Genomic DNA, 13,455 nt, shown 5'->3' with positions numbered 1-13,455 from the left:
AGCCACTGTGGCCCTCCAGGACCGATGTTGCCCAGCCCTGACTTAAGGGGTCTGAGTCTTAAATAGCAAATAAGTGAAATGAAGTTAATTATTAGCAAAAACTAGCCACTACTTAAGAAAAGAATTAGAATGAAAACCTGTAGCCAATGTGGCTCTCCAGGACTGGAGTTGGATACTCCTGTGTCAAACCAATATCAATATAAATAAAATTTATTATTATTATTATATATGGCAGATTACTTATAAGATATGGCCTACATGATGAGAACTACATCATTTGGAACAAACAATATTCAGTATTTGGAGTAGAAATAAACTCTTGTATATGGTCTTGCATTGACAAGATGAGATGCTGGATGTGTGTTTGTGGAATGGAATGCCATGCAGTTTCTTTACATGCCCAAAGTTCATTCATAGTAACTGCTGGTGGTCTGTTGCATGCCAGTTTTTGTGCAGCCATGTCCTCGATGTGCTCACTGTGGGACAGGTTGAGTATTGTCCTATTAGAATATAGCACCAGGGAAACCCTGCAGTTTGGGTACCACCTTAGCTTCCAACACCTCTGGGATGTACCGCTGGCTGGTTAAGGTACTGCAAATGTGTATGAAGCGAGAATGGGAGTGGAAGCCACACCACACCTGATACTTGGCACATATGGCATTGCAAAATGCATGCCACCAAGAGCCTTTCCACAGAGACCCTCTATCATGGTGCAAGAAATCGAATCAGGACTCATTAAAACAAAATGTGATGCTAGTCATTCTGCCCCTAGTAGCTTTCTTGGAACCATTGCAATCACAGATGGCTGTGATGTAAAGTCCAGGGTATCAAGCAACGGCCAGTGAGCAAGAAGGCCCTGTTGCTGCAAACAATTTCAAACACTGTGTCTGGACACCTGTTGATGTGTGGCAGACCCCAGAGGTTGTGTTAGGGTTTGTGATGTCACTGTTTGGTCCATCACAGCCACATGCAAGAGACGTCTGTGCCCCCATTCATTTGTACATTGGACTGCTCTAGAACCCGAACATTGGTGTGTCTAACCCTCTACTACCCACTCATGCCACACTCTTGTCACTGTGCTCACATTCTACCCAACATGAGCACTGATGTCCATGAAGGATAATACGCCATCCTAAATTCTCATAATTCTCCCTCATTTCAAAGTCCAAGAGGTGGATGTATGGCCGCCATCCTCTTTGCTGGTTCATGTTTGGTTCTCAGGAGTACACTAACTGCCAGAAATCACTCAATGAAGTTTTGCTTGTGATTTTTATACCCACTTTGGGAAAGTTCAGGTGGAATAATTCACACATATAATTTGCATATATTCCACACAAGTAATCATTTTCATACATTACCATGACCTACTGTATCTATCCTGCAAGTTTCAGACCACTATGATGTGTTTTTTTAGTTTTTTATTTACAAAGACTATTTGTTTGTCTTTATCTTCTCAAGCCACATGTTTACAGATATCCTCTCCTATGAATAGCATTTTTGTGTATTTTAAATATATTTTGTAGTTTAACAGCCTCAGTGCCTTTTTTGGACCTGTGCAGGCTGAAGCTTGCCTTTTGAGTTTGGGGCTAGGCAGCCTGGGGTGAGGTCTATTTCTGAGACAGACTAGTGAAGTCCTAATCTGTCTTTTTGTGTTATTTTTCTTGCAAACTCCACACAGATGGTCCACCAGTCTAGAATTTTAAGTGGTTTAATATCCATCCACTCCTCTATACATTTTCAAATTTAAATTTAAATGGGGCAAACATGAAAACTCCCCACAGACAGTAGACAACACTACTCTAGCACAGTTTAGTATGTCCTTCCAACTATTATCAAACCTGCTTAATCCAGTTCAGGGATTCATCAGCCAGAAACTGCTGAAAAATTAATCTGAAAATAAAACAAAATAATAGACTTAAGTGTTATGCAAGACACAAAGTAATGGGATAAGGAACTCACTGACTAAGATGTGAAAAATCTAAATGTAAAACATTTATCTTCATTTAATACTTGCATAATTTGAAATATTTTTTATAAGGATTACATTTTAATGTTAGTTATAATTACAACATTGGAGGATATAAATAGTAAAAAAACAAAAATTCACTCTGGGGTACTTATTTAATTAGAACCATTTAATTGCTGTTAAAACAGAATTATCTAGTCAACAATATAAAGTAAAGACACAAAATAATGTAACAGGAAATAATAAATCTACACTTAAGGCATAAGAATATGTATAATAGTTACACAAAAGAAATAAATTATTTTCTGTTTCCCTGTTAAGTACTGAACTTGTGTTCTTTTTATTTATGTGTGTGTGTCTGTATACTGTATGTATTGGTATACAGCATTTATATATATATATATATATATATATATATATATATATATATATATATATATATATATATATATAAAATTGGCAAAAAAAAAACCTCTTGTTTTCGTCTTCTGGTCTTCCTTGAAGTGCAAGGTGAAATTTAACACACATTGTTGACTCCTATACTAGACAAAGATAACAAAAATATTCTGCAAGTTTGTATACTTTTTTTTTAAAATATAGGATTCAGTTCTTTTATTTAGATATCTCTGAAGACTATGTAAACGAGCAGTATACATATTTTTAGAGAATAATATTATTGTCATTAAACATACAGCATGTAACTATGTCCTTCCCAAATCTTTGCATTCTATGGCATTAAAGACACGCAAATATTTACATGTTGATATTCCTCAATGGCAAGACCTTCCTATTCTAGCTGCCTTATTATGAACATATATTTTAAAATCTGAGCAGTTACTCTTTATGAGATTTTTTTTCACATTAGTTAGCACCAAGAACAGTTATGTAGTAAGATGAAATTACAACAGAAGGGTGTATAAAAATAAATATTACAAGAAGTGTAGAGGAGTAACAGCGGCTCAATTTAAGCCTTCCGCCTTGCCAAAAGGGGCCATAAGGCTTGGACTACAATACTATAATCTGGGAGAATACAAGAAAGGTAGTATGTTAGCAAAGGATTAAGAAATGTTTTAAATAAAAAAAATCTGAAAACAAAATGTTAAAATGAGATGCACTGTACTGGTAAAATCACTGAAAGAAAATTAATGTTTTACTTAACATTGTCTATAAACAAATTTAATGAAGTAAAACCCATAAGTCAGACACACTGGCAACAACAAAGTCTATAGGCAGCAATTCCCAGGATTCATCAGTCCAGTGTTCTGGATAAGACTGCTGCTCGTTAGGAAGTGCGATAGATATGAACACTCAAGTCCAAGTTGAAGCAAGAATGCATTTGAGTCTTTGTTTTCCTTCACGAGTCTCCATCAGGAGGTGGTGGCTGGCACAGCTTGTACAATCTGAGCATCAAAGAAATAAAGCAGAATAGAACAATAATTGTACGATTTATGGTTTATAAATTTGTAACAGTTTGTATTTGTGTTCTTTAGTACAAAGCCCATTCAGAAAGTATTTGGACCCCTTTTCACATTTTGATGTGTTGCAGCCTTATGCTAAAATCCATCCATTTTCTAACCTGCTTATCCAGAAAAGGTTACAAAGGCAGCCTGTCCCAGAAATCATCACATGGAAGTTAGGAACAATGACTGGACACGGCGCCAGTCTATCACAGGTTGAACAAATACATACACACACACTCAAACACACACACACTCAGTCCAATAGAGCAATGCCAATTCACCAAACCTGCTTGTCTTTGGACTGGTGGGGGGAAACTGGAACACCCAGAAGAAACCCACGCAGACATAATGCTAAATTCAATTAAATATTTTTTTCAGTCATCAAGCAAATCTCAATATCCCAGAATGACAGAGAGAAACAGGATTTAAGAAAATTTTGCAAGTGTATTAAACTCGACACAAGTATTCAAACTCTATGCTATGACACTTGAAATCTGGTTCTGGTGCATCTCATTCTTTTGATTAGTGTTGAGATGTCTGGAGACCACTTGTGGTCAGTTCTATTGATTGCACATGATTAGAAAAGGGACACCTGTCTATAGATGGTTCCACAGCCAACAATGTGAATCAGAGCAAAAACCAAGCCTTGAGGCCAAAGGAACTGCCTGCAGAGTTTAGAGAGAGGATTGTGTCAAGACACAGATCTAGAGGAGACTAACAAAAAAAAAAACTTCTGAAGCCTTGAAGGTTCCCAAAACATAGTGGTCTCCATAAGTCTTAAATGAAAGAAGTCTGGAAAAATTATGACCTTTCCTAAAGATGGCCACCCAGCCAAGCCGAGCAATCAGGGGAGAAGGACCTTGGTAAGAGAGGTGACCAAGTAGCCAATGGTCAATTTGTCTGAGGCCCATGGCACCCATGTGGAGATGTGAGAAATTTCCAGAAGGACAACCATCACTGCACCATTCCATTGACCCGGCTTTTATGGCAGAGTGGATAGATGGATATCTGTCCTCAGTAAAGGCACATGTAAGACCACCTGGAATTTGCAAAAAGTCATCTAAAGGACTCTTAGACTATGAGAAACAAAAATCTCTGGTCTGGTGAAACTAATATTGAACAGTTTGGCCACAATTCTAAGTGTCAAGTGTGGAGGAAACCAGGCACTGCTCATCACTTGCACAATACCATTCTAACCGTGAAGCATGATGATGGCAGCATCATGCTATAGGGCTGTTTTACAGCTCTAGGAACTGGGGGACTTGTTAGGGTTGAGGAAAAGCTGAAAGGAGAAAAATACTGAGATATTCTTGATGAAAACCTGCTGTAGAGCACTCTAGACCTCAGACTGGGCTAAAGGTTGACCTTCCAACAGGACAATGAACCTAAACATGAAGCAAATGCAACACAGGAGACACTTAGGGACAATTCTGGGAATGTCCTTGTGTGGCCCATCCAGAACATGGAGTTTATCCCAATCGAACATCACTACAGAGACCTGAAAACATCTGTCTACAGAAAGTCTCCATCAAACCTGACAACCCTTGTGAGGCTCTGCAGAGACGAGTGACAGAAAATCCCCAAATCCAGGTGTGTGAAGCTTGTCACGTTATAGACTCCAGGCTGGAATCACTGACAAACCAAGTAAAGGGTCTGAGTAATTGTGTCAATGTGATATTTGGGTTCTGTTATTTTTCTAAAATCCTGTTCTTGCTTTGTCACTCTGGGCAATATGGGGAAAAAACAGTTTAAATGATTTTAGCATAAGGCTGAAACATAAAAAAAAAAATGAAAAATGTGAAGGGCCTAAATACTTTCTAAATGCACAGATGCCAATGTGTTGAATGCTGGAAATGCGGGAATAGATGTATATTAAGAAATAAAATGAAGTTGACCAGACAAAACATGAAATGGCTTGGACTTGTACTGTCTGCAGTGAAATAAAAGTCAAAGTAAATTTAAGAATCCTTGTGTTTTTTGATTTGCATTTTTCATACCATCCCAACTTTTTCTGATTTGGGGTTGTTATAATATAATATAATATAATATAATATAATATAATATAATATAATATAATATAATATAATATAATATATGCTTATGCTTAGGGAGAATGAGAGTATGTGGTATACTATGGAATTTAGCATTTAAAGCTAGTCAGAGGAGACCAAATTACCGTTCACATTGAGTAACATTTCTTACCTCGGAGCTGACTGCGGTGTGCGATCCCTAACTCCTAGATTCTTGGCAGAGTTTTGAACTCTTGCACCCTAAGGAAAATACCAAAAACAGATTAGTGGCCTTCTTCTATTAAGTTAAAACATCTATGAAAAGCAATTTCCTTATTCTTTAACAAATGTCTGTAGGTGTTATGATACATATATTTAAATTTATGTAGTCTCTAGAAAGTAACCAAATTCGGGGTGGAGTGGTGGCTCTGAGGCTAAGGATCTGCGCTGGTATCCAGAAGGTTGCCGGTTCGAATCCCCGTCACTGCCAAAAGAGATCCTACTCTGTTGGGCCCTTGAGCAAGACCCTTAACCTGTAATTGCTCCAGGGGCGCTGTACAATGGCTGACCCTGCGCTCTGACCCCAAGGGGTATGCGAAAACTAACAAATTTCTAATACGAGAAATCGTATAAGACGAAATAAAGAACAAAAAAAAAATCCATGCAATTGTTTAGAGAAAGACAGATACACACCCAAACAGATAAAAATAAGAAATAGCTGTAAAATATGTTGTTATCTTCCTTATGGGGTCCCTAATGAAATGCCCTTTTTACTAGCTGTAAATCAAGTCATCCTTTTCTTGTTTTCTCTTATCCTGTTGACTCATGTATGATTATCTTGGTACAGATTCTTTTAAAACACCTTTTACCATTAAGACCAGGGCACCCACAACACGAGTAAAATAATAATAAAAAAAGATTTATAATTTCATGTAAGACAAATGCATTCTTATCCAAGTGCTGAAACAAGTGGACTTCAGTCACGTGTTACTTTCTACTTAATAGTGATGCTCTGGTATTTGAAAGGCTTGTTTTATTATTTGCCTTTACTTTTCAGTTGTAAGGTTTTTGAAAATTATGCATTAAACATGCATAATTAAACATGTAAATCCAAAGTGTGGCACTCAATCCATAGCTTCTAGGACTTGAGAAAACTCCACTCTATGATTATCAGTGATATTCAGGAAAAGTCTACTTTTTTACAACTTGTATTGTTTCTATTTAATGACTAAAGTAATTTGATGGGATGATGCGAAGTTCCAGTAGTTCAAAGCACTGATGTCAAGGAAACGGTTACTAATGTTTAAAGTTATTAAAGTTACTATATATTTTCAAAGTAGTTTATTGAATATGGTAGAAAAAATAGAATAAAATCTGCAAAAGAGTTTACTTTTATACACATGTGGTAAAACAATGACTAATCATCACTTAATTACTCACATAAGGCTTCTGCACATTCTCCTATTTTTTGTGGATTGTGTATTATATCACAGCTTACTCCACCTATTTGTTAAGTCAAGGTGTTCAGGTACTTCAACATATGTTTTCTCTTTTAATCAAGTCAGGAATGGAAGATTTGTGTGACTTGACCCACTACCAGGAGGGCCCAGGAGACATTTCCAATGAGGTCCACACCTGAACATCCTAGGATTTCACCTTCTGCTGTGTGAATCTTGCTTAAAACTTGCTTAAAACAAAGGAAGGAAAAGAGGGTGGGCAACAAGAAGAATATGCCTGTGGTGGCCTTTATCCCATAAGACAGAGGAAGAGATTAAGTTCAACAGCCTTGAACCAGCGAGGAAAAACCTAGTATCTCCTTCTTGTTCCAGTCTGAACTAATAGACAGTTGTCCCAAACTTGCATGTGGTCATAAGCTGTCATGTTGAAGAAAAGTTTCTGCAAAAACATTGAGCATGGTTTTTCCTGCTTAAAGATTAACTGTAAACTTCTTTTTTCATATGACTGACAGTCTTTTGGTTTCCAGTTCCAAACTAGTAGTAGTCCATGATGAGAACCTTTCACACTCAGACTTGCAACGGGATAGCATATCTGAGCACATTTCTTTCCATACATCTTTGTGATTGAGGCTTAATGGAACCCAATGACCACACACTTTTAATACCCTGAGGCATCAGTAATGTTGTTCACACAACCTTTAAGATTCTGATGTAAATTGCATCATTGTTGGATTACTATTAGCCATTACATTGTTGGTCGGCCACAGTATAATGGTTCAATGAGTCCAGTGACTAAGAGTGCTGTCATCAACAGGACTGTTTATGTACTCAATTTATAACTGCCTGTGATTTGTCATTATTGATCATTTGTCCTTAACAAGCAATCCAACAACAGCCCTGTTGTTTACAGCACAAATTCTGGCACAATGAGGAAATCATTTAGGGCCCCATGTCCCCTTCATTTCATGTCTTCACACAGAAAAGCTGGCTGTAAATTTAGGATTTACATTAAGAAGCTACCGGCTTACCTAGTTGAGCTGAGGGGAAGCAAACTTCTCTCTGTCTCTGTTTTCAGCCCTCAACCCTCACTACACTTTTTGAAGGCCAGTTGCGCACTACACTGTGCGAGGACAGCGACTGATTTGTGTGACTGCAGTTACAAGTTGGGCATTTGAAAGAAAGCACATATTGCCATTAAGAAACTGACATTGACTTGTGCTCATACACGCAGATACATGAACATACTGTATATCACCCTAGTGAAAACCCTTTGAAGCAAAATTTATAGTAGACCAGTGTGGAGGAAAGAAGTGATGTGAAGATCTTTTTCAATCAAAAGAAGGTAGTCCCTGGCCAGCCCTCCAATGCAGAAATTACTTCATGCCAGCTGGCTGTTGCCAGACATCACAAAAATGCAGACTGCAGGAGCATGACAGTAACCACTCCTCCATTGAAAAACTGCACCCCATGGAAGGTTGATGTGCCTTCAAAATACATCTAGGTATATGTTCTACCAATACTAGAGACAGAGAGGAGAAGAAATAAAGCAGAAGGAGAAACAAAGAGCTGTGTAAGGACCAGCCTCCTTCATTGAATCTGCTGTATTTCAAATAAAGCTCCAAGTTAATTATTGTCATCAGTAAATGGGACTTGTATGAATAAGGTGTGTGATGTGTTGCGCACCATCTAGAACTGGTATGATTCTGCCAGAACAGGCTTCAGCTTTCTGTGATACTGTATTAAGCTGCCCATCACACTACATGACCTGTCCAGTGATTTTCAGCCATAGTCTTCACTTGCATGATCCTGGCAAATTGTGGATATTAAATGGCATATAATGCGTACAACCCTTGTGCTCAAGATCAAACAAATTTAGTCCTCTCTAGATTTCCACTATCCACTTGTTTTTTCTTGTAATAAAGTAGTAGTAGAGTGTATTATATACCATGTTAGTTATTTATGGGCGCAATGAGATGTAAAGCCAAATGAAGCCTTTTATTGGCTAACTGAGTAGTTTACAATAGGCAAACTCTCAAAAGGCAGCTTCTTCAGGCAAAAGGTGTAAACAGTTTGTAGCAAAGGGGAACACAGACAACAATGGCAGTGACAACTTCTATCTGACTGTTGTCCATGTTGCTGCTTTACTTTCACATGATGTACCAATTCTTATTCAAGTGTGCTCCACATTAACTGGCTATCAAAATTTTTCAACCTCATGATACTTTCACAGCAGAGTAGGAAGTTTGCAACCGTACTGAAAAGTCATAAGGAAGTTCTGTAATCTGTCATTCCCTGTGATTCCTAGTCATGTAATCTGACATCCCCAAGGCAATGAGACCCAGGGTCTGTAGTCATTAAAGTTGACTTGCTCTCTGACTTGAAGATGTGTAGTGTAACACCAGTCTTAGCTTTGCAGGAAAACAAAAATGAGTTTATAGAAATGCACAGTGTAATATATGAAGTGCATAAACAGTGAGCATGGTTGCCAGGACATGTAACAATTCAGCAAGAGTGTAATGTTGTAAAAGTTATAATAAAATCACATCTCCATAAAGAGGTACAGATACATAGCACATATGCACTTCAATTGTCTGCATACTTGACTACAAATATGGAAAAGTATAAATAAGTTATTTTTTACAAATACAAAAAAAGCATATCTGTTGAATTGAAATGAGTTTGCCTGAGCTGGTAACCTTCATCATATTTACGTATAGTACGCAGATACCCGAGTATGATGCAGTTTTCCCGAGTCTGCAGAAATAAGCAACTAATTGCCACAGCAGCTGCAAGACACTGAACGCAAAGAGCAGGTGCCATGAAGTGCAATATAGGCTTAATTTTTATGCTTACCACTTGATTCCTTGTGTCCTTATCCATTACTTTACCTGCCTCGTGAAAGCACTGACTAGCTCTCCTCATTCAATATTTTGCCATTTATTTCCATGGGCACAAAATAGCGCTTATTTGGAAGTCTTTCTAATATGCTCAGCAGTGTTCAGATTGTGGAATTATTTTTAAATAAACTTTCTTTTCATCTTTTCCCAGTTATTCTGAAAGACCACAATCTAAATATAATTTCTGAATAAAATCTGTTTTTAAAACATACTTTATTCAGTAATTATAATTCTAAAACAATCATATCTGGTTCAGCACATGATGCCATTATTGCCCTTATACCCCATCAGTTACTTTATATGATACAGTATCAAGTCCTTAACAGGCTGTTAGAAAACATATTTGGATGAGCCCTTTAATGTTTTATTTCAATCACCGACATAAGTTAACTTATACAGGAAAGCAAAAATGCTAGCATTTTCTTTTCATGACTTACCACACCTGGTTAAAATGATGGGGTCTTACCAATATCAAAAATATAAATTTGTCTGAAGATTTTTAAACAGCTGATTAATTTCCAAGAAATAACCAATTACAATATTTGTGCAACTACACATGAAAAGGAAAACAATGCATTAAGTATCTTAAAAACCAATGGCCTAAAATTTAAGCACCTGAAACACATACGTCAACAAACTATAGATTTCACATAAACCTGTCACTTGCTGTTTGTGGGTAGCTGATTTGTGGCGGTGTGTGATGTGCTTGAGATACGCTAAAGTTTATATGTGCCTAATGTAATAATCTGACTCTGCAGCTCACAAGATGCTCTGTGGGGATGAAGATGGGACTTATAAAGAACATCCTGAGAGGATGCTTTAACTCAGTCTTCACACTTTTGTCTCCAGAACTGCAACTTACAATGCAGTCCTCACCAGATTTCATTATTACAAAAGCCTGATATGTATAACTGCCAACATTTAATCTTTTATGCATTTAATTTACTGTATAATAATAATAATAATCTGAAACTTTTCCAAGAACAGTAATCACTGAGCTGAGAGTGATAGTTCTTGGTATGCTCCAGTCTTTTCCACTTGAGTTATCACGCTCAGTGCCTCCTTTAAGGCCTACTTTGTACATTTCTCTCCTTATCTTCCTTGAATTCCACATACATTGAGAAGACTGCATAGCTGGAGTTTGTAAGTGATTTTCACAGATGCACGAGCATCAGGTGTTTAAAAAAAAAAACAATGTTTATTTAGTATTTTATATGTTTAAAGTGTAACAAAACCCACAATTCCCAAGGAGAGGAAATCATGATGTAAGACCTAGAAAAGACAGAGTCTGTAAGTACAGAAGACTTCACACATACTGTACATTCATTTACACCAAATAATATGACTGATGGAGCATCAAGAGATGAACTTTCATGGGCAATTAATCTCCACACTCTAGAGGAGACTAAAGGAGTCCATAGGATGGGTGACAAAACACCCCCAGAACAAATACTAGACCTTCTGACCTGAAGAAAGAAAATCTTGGGAGTACCACCTTAGACAACTGAAAAATGAAATACTACATTATAAATGAATAATACCAATATATGATATATTGGAGTTTCCTCTTATTTCAAAATAGACAACATTCAAATGATATATGTTGTAAATGACAATGTCATGAACCTTTATGTGATTATATTATATCTAGTAAACTGTCAAGTTAAATACACTCAACCTAGGCTAGGAATTTACTTGGATGGCCTTCAGAAAAGGGTTTACGGTCATTTCATTAGTAATCACCTCAAAACAGTGGAGGATTTGCAGGTGACAGGGCAGATCTTATCTCGGCCGTATTATTTTACCAAAACAACAGAATTGATTTTAACAGACTCAAAAAAGAGACTGAACAATCTTTATATTTCAAATGCAATACTCAGTTCATATTACTATAGAGCAGTGGTTCTCAAAGTAGATGCAATTTTTCACTCCAATCAACTTCTTAAATAAGCAATGTGTTATTTTTCCCTTTTTTAAAATTTAAAATTTCGACATTTCAGATCCACTGCTATAGTCAAAATGTGACCACAATTTAATGGTCAGTGGACTGGCAGCTGAGCATCCAAACATTCAACCATCAAAAAATGGTCAGAATCAAAGACCACTGTACAGGTTATATCAGTAAAATGAAGGCAGAGCACAAGATTTTTATCATCATTATTAACTTTGTATTAAACTACATCAAATAAGGACCAATATTTGTGTAAGCTGCTTATGTTGGCTTAGTAGCTAATATATTTACTTCTACCAAATTATAAAATATCAATAATACATTTTTAGCATTATTCTTTTTTTTATACGTCAATTAATTAAAACACAGCAAAGTGATTAGTTTTATAATGTTTTCTTTATTTTTGGAATACAAGAGAGAATATATGAGAGAAAACTAAATGAGGTGAATCAGAAATTTTACAGAAAATTGTTCTGCAAAATTTTTGTATTCTATCCAATATATTCTGTGTTTTAATATACCATCATTGCTAGTCTCTGGTAATACAAGTTATCCATTAAGTATTCTTGAACATTGAAACGATTAATTTATGTTGGAGAACAAAACATTGGTTAAATATGAATATATAGTACAGGCAGCTAATTAATTTAAATCATTTTAATCATTAATTCTACTACAGTTTTTTTCCTACTAAAATATTTACTTTAATGTATTTTACAGATGTTTTTACAGTATACTAACTAGATATTCCTAATTCATGAAGTATTCTTACAAATATCAATTAATATTTTACTTACAATGTGTAGAACTTGATTTTTATACAGTATGATATACACAGATAAACAATAAGCAGAGTACAAAGTCCTTTTATTTCTTTTGCACATAACTGTTGAATGCTTATCAAAACTTATATTTTACAGTGCAGTGCTTTTGATCACTAGAATGGTTGAACTTGTTAAATGTTTGTGAGTTATAGTGGAAGTTTCTTACAAGACCTTGTGCCAGTTCATTTGTCTGTTTCTTGTGTGTTTTTGTCACTTTTGCTATAACTACTGCAACAGATGCAGATTTTGTTTCTATCTGTGCTTTTGAAACATCACTCATTAGATTCTCACAGTTACAAAATGAAGAAAAAAAAATGAAAGAAATAACTTTTTATATAAACTCCAGTCTGTTTCTCTTGTTGTTTTGTTTTTCACTTTCTGATAGATATTGATGTTGCAAGCTACACTTTCTATAAAAGGGTTACTGACTTTAAAGCAGAGCAAACAGTCAAGTTCACTGACACAACAATAGTTCTGTATTCCTGAACTGACATGGGCTGGCTCAGAACTCCGGAGGAAATTATTTTAGTACTACGAACACATTTGACTTCAGCACAACAATTCCATGCAAGTCTCTAAGCATGAAATCTTAAAATCTATTTCCGAAATTTCCAACGGTTCAAACAAAGTGTACAACAACATCAAGCCATTTTAAGGAATTTGATGAATTTGGAGCAGAGGCCTGGTGCTTTGTGGAAGCCCTGCTTCTATACATACTTTTTGTACCTATAAATCTGCCTCTGCCTTAAAACCTTACACTTACATACCCAAAACAGTGGCTGTTCATTTACCAGTGCAAGACGAAATGTGTTTGCTTTACTAATATAGTAAATATAGTGTCTGTATATTGAGGTGAAACACACATGTCTACCTGCCTTTTTGAAAGACGAA

General features: G+C 36.2%; 1 protein-coding gene across 1 annotated transcript in view; it reads right to left on the bottom strand.

The window, feature by feature from the left end:
• Positions 1-2,465: 2,465 nt before the first annotated feature.
• The window catches only part of prex2 (phosphatidylinositol-3,4,5-trisphosphate-dependent Rac exchange factor 2), a 547,559-nt gene continuing 536,569 nt past the window's right edge, over positions 2,466-13,455 (bottom strand). Inside the window, 2 exon segments of the mRNA XM_028803602.2 lie at positions 2,466-3,366; positions 5,629-5,696. Of these exon segments, the coding sequence (XP_028659435.2) occupies positions 3,321-3,366; positions 5,629-5,696 (114 nt within the window). The 3' untranslated portion in view covers positions 2,466-3,320.

Source organism: Erpetoichthys calabaricus, chromosome 6, assembly GCF_900747795.2.
Source record: "Erpetoichthys calabaricus chromosome 6, fErpCal1.3, whole genome shotgun sequence".
NCBI classification, from domain to species: Eukaryota; Metazoa; Chordata; class Cladistia; order Polypteriformes; family Polypteridae; genus Erpetoichthys; species Erpetoichthys calabaricus.
This window is presented reverse-complemented; position numbering and strand designations above follow the sequence as displayed.